The sequence below is a fragment of the Rhinatrema bivittatum genome, chromosome 6 (genome assembly GCF_901001135.1).
Source record: "Rhinatrema bivittatum chromosome 6, aRhiBiv1.1, whole genome shotgun sequence".
Lineage (NCBI taxonomy): Eukaryota > Metazoa > Chordata > Amphibia > Gymnophiona > Rhinatrematidae > Rhinatrema > Rhinatrema bivittatum.
In genome coordinates, this window is record NC_042620.1 from 35,095,717 (window position 1) to 35,108,999 (window position 13,283).

General features: G+C 45.1%; 1 protein-coding gene across 2 annotated transcripts in view; it reads left to right on the plus strand.

Annotated features, from left to right (window-relative positions):
• KALRN (kalirin RhoGEF kinase) overlaps positions 1 to 13,283 on the plus strand; it is a 1,195,491-nt gene that overhangs the window by 503,848 nt on the left and 678,360 nt on the right. For both annotated transcript variants that reach the window (XM_029605245.1, XM_029605240.1), the window contains exon 9: positions 7,056 to 7,286. In XM_029605245.1, the coding sequence (XP_029461105.1) occupies positions 7,056 to 7,286 (231 nt within the window). The remainder of the gene's footprint in view (positions 1 to 7,055; positions 7,287 to 13,283) is intronic.

Genomic DNA, 13,283 nt, shown 5'->3' on the forward strand with positions numbered 1-13,283 from the left:
TTTACTTCACACAAACTGTTGCCGTTTCCAGTGGATTCACTTTATTTTGCAGTAGAACTAACAAGAGAAATAGTCTGTTCACATACATTCAATGCTAGTTGCATCAACAGTTCTTCTACTCCTCCGTCCCCTATCCTTCTGCTTTAGAAGGCAGACTAACCACTCTTTTAAATGCTGATGTGGATGAGCTGGTATCAGTTAAACCAAAAAGTCCAAAATAATCTCCAGTGAGCTCCTGCCCATGAAATTACTGCTAGAAATATAGCACCCTCTTAGCACCACTGCAGACCTCGAGGATGTTCTCTGATGTCCCATAAAAATATTATAAATGGGTCCCCTGGGACGTACTTCCCCAGATGGGTCATTCTCGCATGTTCTGTATTGGGATGAGTTCTAAATATGCTCCATCCTTGGGATATACTTGTTTGCGGAGCTCGGTTTAAGGTTATTTGATGTTTTCTATTTGTGATCTGTCTTCTGGTAAGATGAACAAGAAAAAAAATCCACTAACAAGTCTCAGTTCCTCCAGCCTCTCCAGACATGTTCTTCTCCCCTCACCTTCCAGAGACGATCTCTCAGATGACCCCCAAATCCTAGTGCACACCGTGCTGGCATGACTCCAATCAAATCTTTCCAGAGGGATGACTAGAATATGCCACACCCTGCTTTAGGGGATGGCTTTGCCTTTAGTAATTTATATTTTTTTTCTATACTAATTTTCTAAGCAAAAGAATATAAACATCCATACAATGCTCAACAAATAACAGACTACACAATAAAACAGACATAAACAACAATATAAAATTAGCAAATACAGAAAATTAAGAAAGCATCTCCTAAAACCTGGGCAGCTTATGCTAAGAAGAAATCAATTTCTACATGAGATAAAAACAATATAAAGTTAGCAGAGACCTAAAGAAAGCTAAAATTCATTGCTAACATAAACTTAGTTAAAATCCAGTGCAAAGGACCAGGCTTTAAGAAGCTTCCTAAATTTAAGGTAATTCTTCTCTGTTCTTAAATTAATGGGAAGTGTTGCATTTGCTTACTTTTATATGTTCAACCAGAATGTATCCACAAACACATGTCCACTTTGTAGGCATGGCTGTGCTGTATTTGCAAGCAATTGAGATTCTCTTGCAAAGAATTAGCTTAACCTAATCAGAAAAAAGATCAGGATTTTCCTGGACCTCCTCTATTCCCATGTGGCAGTTTACCTTGATGATATCCTAGTCTTCTCCAAGTCTTTGCTGGAGCATCAACGTCATGTGAAAAAGGTCCTCCAGAGACTCTGTAAGTACTACCTCTATGCCAAGTTAGAGAAGTGTATCTTCGAACAGGAAGAGCTTCCCTTCTTGGGATATATTATCTCCCGCCAAGGCCTAGGTATGGACCCAGACAAATTAAAGGCTTCCTGGGGTTTGCACATTACTATAGGCAATTTATTTATGATTGCTCCTCCTTAATGGCTCCGCTCACAGCCCTAACCAAGAAGGGCGCGGACACTAAAAACTGGACCATGGACCTATCAAGCTTTTGAATGTCTCAAAGAGGAGTTCATCCTTGTCTACACCACCTAGACCCGTCCAAGCCATTCATTCTGGAGGTAGATGCATCAGCCCTCTGGGTAGACGCTGTCCTCCTGTAGCATAACTATAATGGTATTTTCGTGACCTGTTCCTATTTCTCGAATAAATTATGTCCGGCAGAGAAGAATTATACTGTTGGTGATGGTAAGCTGCTAGCGGTCAAGCTAGCCTTAGAATGGTGACACCTGTTGGAAGGAGCTAAGCACCAAGTAACCATCTATATGGATCATAAAAACCATGAACATCTAGCACAGGCACAGAGACTGAACCCCCAGCAAACCCTTTGGATGTTTTTTTTAATCAGTTTGACTTCAAGTTGCAGTACCACCCCATGGAGAAGAATCGACGAGTTGATGCCTTCTCATGCTTCTTTGATACTGAGGGCTCTCAGGAGTCTCCATGGCATATCATCGACCCTGCGAAGATTGTAATCACTGCTGCATTCACAGTCTCTCCTGGGTGGTTCCCCAGCATCTACATCAAAAGGTTCTTCAGTGGGCTCATGACTTCCACTTAGCAGGTCACGCAGGTATCACCCAGACCTTGGAATTAATCTTCCACATTATTGGTGGCTCCAAATGAAGACTGATGTAGAGCATTATGTGAAGTCCTGTTCCATGTGTGCCATGAATAAAAGTGTGTGAGATTGACCTTGGGGGTTGTTTCAGCCACTGCCAGACCCCAAGGAACCCTTTACCTACTCAGCCACTGACTTTGTCACTGCCCTTCCCCTCTCTGGCAGCAACACCACCATATGGGTGGCAGTGGATAGATTTTTCTAAGATGGCACATTTGCCACCCCCTTCTGGGCCTCCCGTCAACGCCAGAACTGGCTCAACTCTTTGTCCAGCATAACTTCCATCTGTACAGACTCCCTCTTCACGTTATCTCAGACCGGGGAGTACAGTTCACGTCCCACTTCTGGAAGAGCTTGTGCAGGAAGTTTGTAATTATGTTGGATTTCACTTCAGCCTACCACCCCCAGCGCAATGGACAAACCGAGCAAGTAAATCAGAGTCTCAAGGCCTTTCTAGGCGCTTATGTGAACCAATGGCAGGATAACTGGGCCTCCCTTCTCCCCTGAGCTGAATTCTGCAATAAAAACCACATAAACGATTCCCACTAGTTCATGACCCTTTTATATAGTGTTCGGATGTCATCCCATGCACCAAGACCTGTTCCAGTTTTAGTCATTTGCCTTACAGCTAACCTGATGGAGCATGAACTCCAGGAACTTTGGCAGAAGACACATTGCTCCTAGAGCAAGCAGCAGAACGGTTTAAAAAACAAGCAGGCAAGAAACATTGCCCAGCCCCTCAGCTTCTCCTGGGATACCTGGTTTGGCTCAGCACTTAAAGTTGAAATTGCCCTCATTGAAATTTGCCCCACGATTCGTGGGTCCATTACCCATTGAACAACAACTCGGTCCAATAGCCTACAAACTCAAATTACCTCCATCTATGTGCATCAATGATGTCTTCCATGTATTTCTGTTAAACCTGCAATTCTTTCTCTCAGCTAAGCCAACTGCCTCTCCAAGTCATTGAAGTCTCCAAGGAAGAGACACCCAATTCAAAACGCAGGGGGACTTGGATTCCCAGAAAGTCCGAAATCAATTACAGTATCTAATCTCATGGAAAAACTATGGACCCGAGGAGAATTCTTGGGAGCCAACCTCCAACCTCTAAGCCCCCCAGCTAGAAGATATCCTTAATTACTTGTTAACTTATCTTTCCCCCTTTTTAGTTTTTAAAGTAATGGCCAAGTATCTTTAACTTTTAACTCATCCAATTTTTGTTATTGATCATGTTTTAAATTGTATTTTTTATTCAATTCTGTTTATTTTCATTATTTTTCTTTGTTATTTTTAAAGACACATTTTATGTTGGTTTGATTATAATCATGTTGTTGTAAACCGTTTTGGTCGATGTCATATTGGTAAAACGGTATATAAATACGTTAAATAAAATAAATAAATAAATAAGTACACAAGTTCCACCAGAGATTCCCCAGAAAACTCAGTCCCAGAAGACTGGGGAAGGGGCTTTGGAGGGGGGTACTCTTATATTTGCTGGCTTACAGGAGGGTCCCACGAGCTGCCCTTCGCCCCCAATGTGGCTGAACCTGACCCTCATTCAGCACACAGCCTCCTGCTCTGAACGCCGCCCAGCGCAGTCTGAGATGCCGCCAGCCACCGCTCCCACTGCCATCCCTTAGGTGCACACACGCGCACATGTACACATTACATAGGCCCCATGGTTCGAAATGCTGAGCAGCGCCCTCCTATGTTGTCAAGCTGACCGGCCTACTTAAGCAAGGGCCAAGCAGTACTACCTTGCCTCAGCAACTGGTCTTCTGCCTTAGCAGTATGTGTTGCCTTTGAGTTTCTGGTTCCAGTGTCCTGCGTTCCTGATTCTTCATCCTGCCTTCCTCCCCAGCCTTACCTCGTCCAGCCTTGTCTTGTTCAACCTTCCTTGTCCAGCCTTGCCTTGTATTACCCGTCTCATCCAATGTCTTCCATGTGTCCTCGTCCACCCTTTGTCTGACTTCTGGATCTGACCTTGATTTCCTGCTGCCTGGACCTGACCACAGTTTCCTGCCGCTTGACCTGACCTCTTGCCTGGACCTGACCATGATTGCTTGCTGCCTGGACCTGACCTCTTGCCTGAACCTGACACGATTGCCTGCTACCCTGACCTGACCTCTTGCCTGAACCTGACCATGATTGCTTGCTGCCTGGGCCTGACCTCTTGCCTGAACCTGACACGATTGCCTGCTACCCTGACCTGACCTCTTGCCTGGACCTGACCACCTAGTCTGCTGCTTGCCCTGACCTTGGTCTGTCTCCAACCCCGTTAGCCTGCTGCCAGCCCTGACCTCGGAATGCCTTTGGGCTCTTGCTCTAGCCATCACCCTAGTGACCCGCCTAAGTCCTGCCGGCTGCCAGAACCCAAGGGCTCAACCTCCAGGGGAGGCAGCTGGTGTAGGTGAAGCTCCAGCTTGTCCTGCTGCAGGGCGCATTCACCAGATGCTGTCATAGACCTCATAGGTTCGCCTACGAGGCTGTCAACTGCGCTGTAACACAAAGGGCTTGCACTAGTGCAAGCACCATTCTTAAGTTTGTAACTTGTACTCTACGGTAAAATTACTTTACTGGCCTTTTCTTCTTTCCAGCTTGTTGCAAGCTTCCAAGTTCCCGCCCCCTGTTGATTGTAACTTTGACTTATTCCTGCTTTGGTTATCTTTCGTTTACGTGAATTTGTTACTCTAGTTTTTTCCCTCTGTTAAACTGTAAACCGATCCGATATGGTAATCTACTATGAAGGTCGGTATATAAAATTGTTAAATAAATAAATAAATAAATAAATAATCCAAAAAATGTTGAACGCGAACTTTTGCGATCACATACAGTAGGGTCCCTTCTTCAGATGATATCTTAGGTTCATTTGTTCACATCTGAAGAAGGAATCTGTTTTGTCTCAAAAGCTCATGTACAACATTTTTTGGTTAATTCTTATCTTGATGCAATAGTAGATAGTGATCCCTTCTGCTTCCTTCACACCGGCATTTCATTATTCATCTTTTTAAGAAACGTCATTAGTAGCATTGCTCCTCTCTGCCCGAAAAGAGTGATGGATTCAGCAGTAGTCATGGACCGTGGGGCCTGCAAGCCAATATCTCCGGGGGGTGCCTCAGTGACCTTGCCCCTTCCTCATGCATAGACTTCATGGGGTAAGGAAACCCGCTCTCTGTGACTTCCATTGCTACCGCTGGAGTTGGACTCAGAGTAATCATTATCGCAGGGAGGTAAAACAAGAAGCACCAGTCTTGCTTTTATAATGAAGCTATACAGGGAGCATGCATTGGAGGCAACATTCATATTTCCCGGTGAGGAAGGGAGTCTCGGCCATCGCACAGTAGTGACACCTTGTGGTAAAATCCCAGGTACTCGCGTCCCTGGTTCCAGGAGGAGCCACAGTCTGTGGCCCCTGGCTGTCACTGTGAAGGCTGGGCGAGATGCTGGGCTTATAAAAGTGTGAGGAAGGGTGGAGGAGGGGTAGATATCCTCAGGTAGTTGCGAATGAAGGCTCACAATGCCTTAGCCCATCAGAAGCTGGGTCCTGATTGTGCTAGAAGCCCAGAGGAAGAGGAGGAAACTGCGCAGAGCCCAGAAAATAGTAATAAAAAAGTAAAATGATGATTCTGCACAGTAAAATCGCAAAACCGACAAGAAAGGAAATGACATATTTGCAGATCACCAAACACACAAAATGCTTCATTCAGGTCCCTGGAAGGACTGCGTTGTCTTTCCTCGAACACATTTCATGCTACAGAACGGCACTTGTGATATTTCTTTGGGACTCTGAATGGCAGTTCCTTTTCCTTTGCCCCGTGCCTTCGGTCGAGCAGGGCTGACTCGCATTAGATTGTTACGAGAAGACAATCCCCCTTTCTCAGGACAGGCCTAGACACGGAGGGAATATTAAACAGCTACGTTTAAAAAAAAAAAAATTCTTTGCATAATTCATCTTAAAAAGAAAGTCCATAAAAAGGTACTTAAACGGCATAATAATCCCCTTCTGTGATATTACTTGCTTTGATATATAGCCGCTGTGTGCTGGCCCGAGCGCCACTGCATTCTTTCTGTGCAGCAGCCGGTGGACATGGCTCCCTGGGATGTTGTTAGTCTGGATGCCGGTCGCGTGCTGCCAGATCCGTGTGTGTGTGTGTGTGTGTGTGTGTGTGTGTGTGTGTGTGTGTGTGTCTTGCTCGCTGTCACAATTTTATTTCCTCTCTACTTTGGGATTGTAGTGGCACAGTAGATGACAACAGGTGAAGACCAGTTGCCTCATCCAGCCTGCCCAGTTAATTCTGCTCACGTTGCTAAGGGCCTATCACAGCTTGCCAGCCTTAAAAGCTTGAGCCCTGGTGAGGTATCCCTTGGCAATGTCCAGGTCAGTTGTGGCCTTCTTTGGCCCTCGACCCAGCCTGTCTTAATGAACAGACAAGTTCTCGCACGTGATCTTACACCCCCATAGCCCCTCCTCCCTATGTGTTGCCACCAAGCTTTGATCTCAGGTCATGGACTTCAGGCTGTTGAGGAAAATGGGATGAACTGGGTCTGTGGAACATCTCTGTGTTATTGAACAATAATCCTTACTTAGTTTAGAAGAGCGGAGGGTGGGGGGAGTTGATCAATTTTTTACTTATATCAATGAAAATATGCCATTATCATCTTTGATGGAAAAAATTCCGGGGCAGAAAATTTGGAGCAGTGTTTGTACTGGTTCTATGTATTGCGCTGACAGATTCCCTGAGATAGCACAACATACTATGTAGAATATTTTTTAATGTTATCGAGCAATATTAGGAGTCAGACGATGAGTCGAGGTGATCATGAGCAGTTCAAAGTACATTTGTCCTGTAGCAGGAGCAGATTCATCAGCCTCGCTTGTTGTCTTGCAGGTAAGCCAGGATGGCAAGGCTCTTCTGGACGTTCTGCAGCGCCCACTTGGTCCTGGAAACTCAGAATCCCTGACAGCCACCGCTAACTACTCCAAGGCTGTGCATCAGGTCCTGGATGTGGTGCACGAGGTGCTACACCATCAGCGGAGGCTGGAAAGTATCTGGCAGCACAGGAAGGTGCGGTTGCATCAGAGACTGCAGCTCTGTGTTTTCCAGCAGGACGTTCAGCAGGTAACGAACAACGATTTCCTCGCCACAGTTCTCATGGAAATGATTGTGATGTCACAAGCAGTAAATTATTGCCTTTCACTGAATGGCTCAGGCTACCGGAACCATCTCGTTGTAAAATTGCTATTCATCTTGTCAAGCACGCAGTAGGGGGAGGATGTGAAAAATTGTACTGCAGTAGAGTGGAAGTCTGCCAAAGTATTGTTAATTTTGTAAACTTCCCTTTAATTGAAAGCATTTTCACAAGTTTGCAGCTGTAGAAAAAGATAACAGAAAAAGGAATTAGTCTTTTCAGATACATTCTGCAATTAACAGATGAGTTAAAGTTCATTAGTCATGCTGGATTTTAATCATAAACCATTACGCATCTGAGTCTTAATGCAACCAATTCCTGGATCCTGATCAGCAAGTCAACCCACCTAAACAATTCCTGGATCATGATTGGGACAGATATGAAAGGCAGTTATAGGAAAGAGGTTGAAAGTTTAGGTAAAAGAGATGAGAAGTAGGGAGCTGGTCTTGCGTTGAGTATGGGCATCTTTATGAATCGCACCTGGACAGAGTGGCTGGGCCAATTTAGTCTTTTCCTGCTACCATTTATTATGTTACTATAGATATTTTATTTATTTATTTATATACATTTATAGCATTTGATATTCCATCTCTTCCCAGGCCAGGCACAAGCTGGATTACAAGAAATGGTAGAAGGAGAATAGGACACAAGTAGGGAAGAGTCAAACATTAGCAGTAGAGGTAGTCTACAGGGAGCCTCAATTAGAGGGTGCAGATAGGAGGTAAGGAGATGCTGTAGTTGAGGGGAAAGACTCTGCTAAGCCTAAGGGATAGGCACTCAAGTAGAGCAAAGCTGGAGGAGACTCCAGATAACAACAATGGAGCTGATGAGGAGGTAGGGGATAAACACAGGGGATCTCTGAGGGCGTGATGGGAATTGTAAAGCTGAATTAGGTGCATGGGTGAACGGGATGGACCAGTCTTTTGCTGTCATCAAGTTTCTATGTTCCTGTGTACTAAATCTTTGGGTTATAAGGGAATTCCCAATAGGCAGGCCAAGATTAATAGAGCATGGATTTGCCAGCTTAATCAGAGTTGGGTTGGGCTTTAGCTTAAATTTGTCTAGCTACTGCTGTAAGGCAGTTGTTTAGGTTGAGAATGTCAGCAGATTGCTTGATCCCTGTTTCTACACATAGTTGGATTTCACCTGCAAATAGATGGCATTCAGTGTTAAAGGACTAGGTGATGTCATAGATAGGAAGTTATTCATTTTTTTAAATATACTATACAATTCAAAATATACTGTACAATCAAGAATAACCTTGACATAGAAAAAAACACAGGTATTCAAATTCATTAACACATATAGGTCAAAGTAAAAGAAAAATAAGAAAATTATCCTGAACCTGATCTATAGACCACAATTGGGGAAGATAAATCCAGGCAATCTGGAAGAGAAAAAAAAAGAAGAAAAAGCTGTTTCTAATTTATCCACATGGGTCATGCATCAAGAGACTGGAAGTTCCCTGAATAATAAGAAAACTTTCCAATTGAACTGGATCATAAAACACATATTTGACTCCATCCAATTTAGTAATACAACTTGTAAGGAAATCTTAAGTGAAATGTTGCCCCTAAAGCTAAGACTCTCTCTCTCTCTTGGACAAAAACAGTTTTCTACGCTTTGGAGTCTATTTTGCCACATCCAGAAACAGTGATATTCTATAGTCCCCAAAATTGGGAAAAAAGTCTCAAAGTCCATCATTTATCCATTTCAAGGGAATACTCCACTAACATAGTGGCCCTATCTTAAACCTCAGATTTAAATTATTCCAAGAAAGTTGTTCTTCTATCAAAGGAACCAGAAGCAGCCAAGGCTGACTCCCTAGAAGAGGAAATAGATTCAGGCAAATAATATATTGTATTGATACTAGGAACAACTCCACTAGACGCTTTCAGGAAATCACTTGAACATTTCTATAGGTGTGGTCATCGGACATCTGGGAAAATTCAAAATCGTGAGGTTTAATCTCCTACCATAGTTCCCAATATTCTCTCTTATGATGGTAACACAGTGCAAACTTTAATCATAGAAACATTTGAATCATACAACTTGGCACACTTTAGCCTGTGAGATCTGTTCAGCTTGATCTTTAATCATAAGAAAGTTAGTCTGGGCCTGGGATGCCACTCCCTCGAAATTAGCCAAAACGGAGTCCATCTTCCATGTCAAGGAACCATCTAGTTTGGAGATCGCAAACCACAAGATATTTAAAGTTATATGCTCAGGATTCAGTAACTGAACAAGTACAGGAACTACTGACCTTTCAGGAGCAGATGACATTAACTTTCTGTTGGTATATTCTCCATCTGGAGTGGGAGAAACAGGGACGCCTTCATTACTAGAGGACCTGAAAAGAACTAAATGCCTGAGGAGCCCGGGGAAGTTGAGGGCTCAAAGATACTGTTGTAGTATCATGCACAGAGAAATCATCGCCTAGTGCACCTTGCTGTGCAGCTTGAGTTACAAAGTAGAAGGATTCGAAGCATAGGCTGGCTTGAAACAGGTGTAGCAGAAGGCTGAAATGCAGGAACTCTTATCACTCTTTTCCTTTTCTTAACCATGCTTGCCTGAAGCCTACAAACACAGGGATAGTCTCCAAAAATGTGCAGAGGGGCACGTGGCTTTGGTGTGCCGGCGGCGGCGCACCGCTACTCCCAGGATTATAAACCCTTGATCAGGGCCTCTGGTGTAAGGGGAAGGGTGTCCAAGGTGGTGCCTGCAGCCTGCATGGGAAACCAATTCTCCCAATCCTCCCCAGAAGTTCATAAATGTTAGAGGATGGGAGACAGCATTGAGCCTTAGGGGACTCCACAGTTGAGTTTTTTCAGGCCCAAGAGATGGACTGAGATCTATCTGTCAAGAAGGATTTGAACCATCTGAGCACTTGTGCCCTCAATAGTGATGACTTCCAAGTACTGTAACAGAAGCAGATGATCGACAGTATCAAAAGCGGCTGAAAAATCTACTAGGATAAGAAGGGAATCACCACCTTGGCTGGCATGAAAGTGGATGCTGTAAGGTTTAAAGGACAGATTTTGTCCTGTGAGCTTTCATGAAGCTGGATTGGTTGGGATAGAGAATGTGGACCTCTTCAAGGAAGTCCAGCATCTGAAGGTGGACTATTTTCCCACTAATTTGGACATAAATAGGAGGTTACAGATTGGAATTGAAGCCAGTTTTTTTTCAGGTTGGAATTGATCACCGCACTTTTGAGGGAGGAAGGCAGGCAGCAGTGGTCGAGGGCAGAGGCAGCTGCCCACGCTTCTCTCCTCCAGAGGTGGAGCAAGAGCTGTAGCTCTGCACTGGCATTTCAGCTTTGCTGGCCCAAGTCTGACATCACTGGAAGGAGGCAGGGCCTTGGAACCCAGAGAGAGAGTTCCTCTAGCTGGAGGTTAGTGATGAAAACTTCAATAGAAAAAGCTTTGTTAGACTCTAGCAACGAAAAGAACAGAAATTGGTGGGAATTTATTGAGGACAAGAGTCCACTTTGCCAGATGCATGGAGTGCAGTTCAGGAGATGGGTATATGTTCGTGAACATAGAATAGATGAAGGGGTGAGTATACAAAATACAGAGAGGTTGTTAAGGCGTGCAGAGCAGAGTATTGAAAAGGAGTGATAATATCAGGATATTTAAGATAATTGACAAATATAGTTTTGACATAGAAACATGATGGTATGTCAATCTGAGAACACTAGTTAAGTCAATTTACATCTGTCGTGGGCCAAGAAACCATTGTCCTATTCCAGCATAGGGTGACATTGACAAGCTTCTTGATGGGTTATATTTCAGCACTTTCATGCTGGAGTATTGTCGCGGTTTCCTCTGCCGTGCAGCCTTACCATCCTCTGATCTAGTCCACTGTGACACTTCCCCACTAGCAGAGGCCTCCAGTGAGCTCTGTTCCAAGCTACCCGATCCAACTCCTCACTGGCCACCTGACTCAGCCTGTGGTGCAGCCTCCTCTCCACCAGGGATGCTCAGTGAGCTTCATCTCCAGCCTTGCCAAGCTTCACCTTGCTGCTTGCACTACACCCAAGCGCCAGCCCCATTTAACCCTGCCTTGCCAGAACCTAGCTGCCATTTCATAGTCACCCTTGGCTGTCTGACCTGGCCACCTTGTTCTCTGCCTTATGACCTTCAGGCCTTCCTGTATCTTGCTGCTTGCCTGGCATCCTATCTAGGCCCCACCTTGCCCTATGGCCTCTGGGTCTTCCTGTATCTTGCTCTTTGCTCTGTGACCTACTCAGGCCTTACCTTACCTAGTGGCGTCTTGGCCTTATTCTTAGTGACCTTTGGACCTTTAGTGTTGCTGCCTTCGGGCCTCAGTGTTCTCTGTTCTGTGTTGTTCTTGTCCGCTTCTTGCCGTGTCTAAGTCCTGCCCTAGTCTGCCTTGTTTAGTCCTGTCCTTGTCTAGACTTGTTGTGCCCTGCCCAGTCCAGTCCCCAGCATCCATTCCCTGCTTTGCCTTGCCCAAGCCTGTATCCGTATCTAGCCCTGCTGAATATCTAAGCCTGTGCCTGTGTCCAGTTCCAGTCCTTGTTCAGTATCCTGCCACTCTCCTCTCCCAGTCCAGTCCTCCGCTCCTTGCCTGTTCCAGTATCCAGTCCTCAGCTTCTTTCCTGTACCTATACCCAGACTTTTGCTTCCAACCTGTCTCTGCCCACTACGTTCAGCCTGTGTTTGCCCTGCCTTGTCCAGCTTGTCATGTTAAGCCTTACTGGCCCCCAGAACCCAAGGCTTAACCTGTGGGGGAGAGGGCTGGCTAGGTAGAAGACCAGCCCAGCTTTCAACCATGATGTTCAGTTGATGTAGCCAAGTCCTGCTGGCCCCCAGAACCCAAGGGCTCAACCTGCAGAGGAGGGGGCTCAGCCCCTGCCCTGCATCCTGTCCTATTCCTGTGAGGATGCTTCCAGATCCCAGCCCACATGACAAGTGTCCCTTTGAAGTTTTTGTAGGATTTTGGAAACCTTAATGTCAGATAGTGTCCTGGAAATGTGAAATGTTCTCCTACTGGCTTTTGAAGGTTGCCATTTCTGATATCATATTATGTCCATTTTTTCTTTTTCATAAGGACTGACCTGTTTGTACTATGTAGACAGCAGAAAATGGAATATATTACATTAGAGGCAGAGCAAGAGAAAGAGCCCCAGATATTGTAGTTGGGGGGAAGGGGGGGGGGAGCGGAGCTGGCGTCTGGGTTTCTGACAGAGTCTGGTCCCCGAGTTGGTGTCACTGTTGTGCAGTTTGTGGTTGCTGGTGAGTATCCATTTCAGGTTAGGGGACTGTCGGTAAGCCTGGGTAGGCCCACACCCAAGGCCTTTGAGATGGTAGCATCCTTGTCTAGGATGGGTTGTAGATCCTTGATGATACATTTTAGTAGTTTTAGCTGGGAATTGTAGGTGACAACCAGAGGAGCTCTGTTATTTTCTTCTTTTGGGATGCTGCCATAGTAATTGTTTCCGGGTATTTATCTGGCTCTGTTGATCTGCATTCTCACGTCACTGGACAGGTATGATAATCTCAGAAATGTCTGTTATAGTCAATAAGATGAGTGTCCTCCTTAGAAGGAATGTAACAAACGTGGAGGTTCCGCAGGGTAGACGCTAATTTCTGAAAATAAAATGTGCGGCTTGGCTGCACATTTTACTTTCTGAATCGCGCGGGAATACCTAATAGGGCCTTCAACATGCATTTGCATGTTGAGGGCGCTATTAGGTTCGGCGGGTTGGACGCGCGTTTTCCGCCCCTCACTGAATAAGGGGTAAGGGAAAACGCGCATCCAAGGACAGGTTAACAGTGCGCTCCGTCGGAGCGCACTGTACTGTATCAGCCTGTTAGATTGTAAGCCCTCTGGGGATAGAGAAATACCTACCGTACCTGAATGTAAACCGATGTGATATCTCAGATTGAATGTTGGTATAT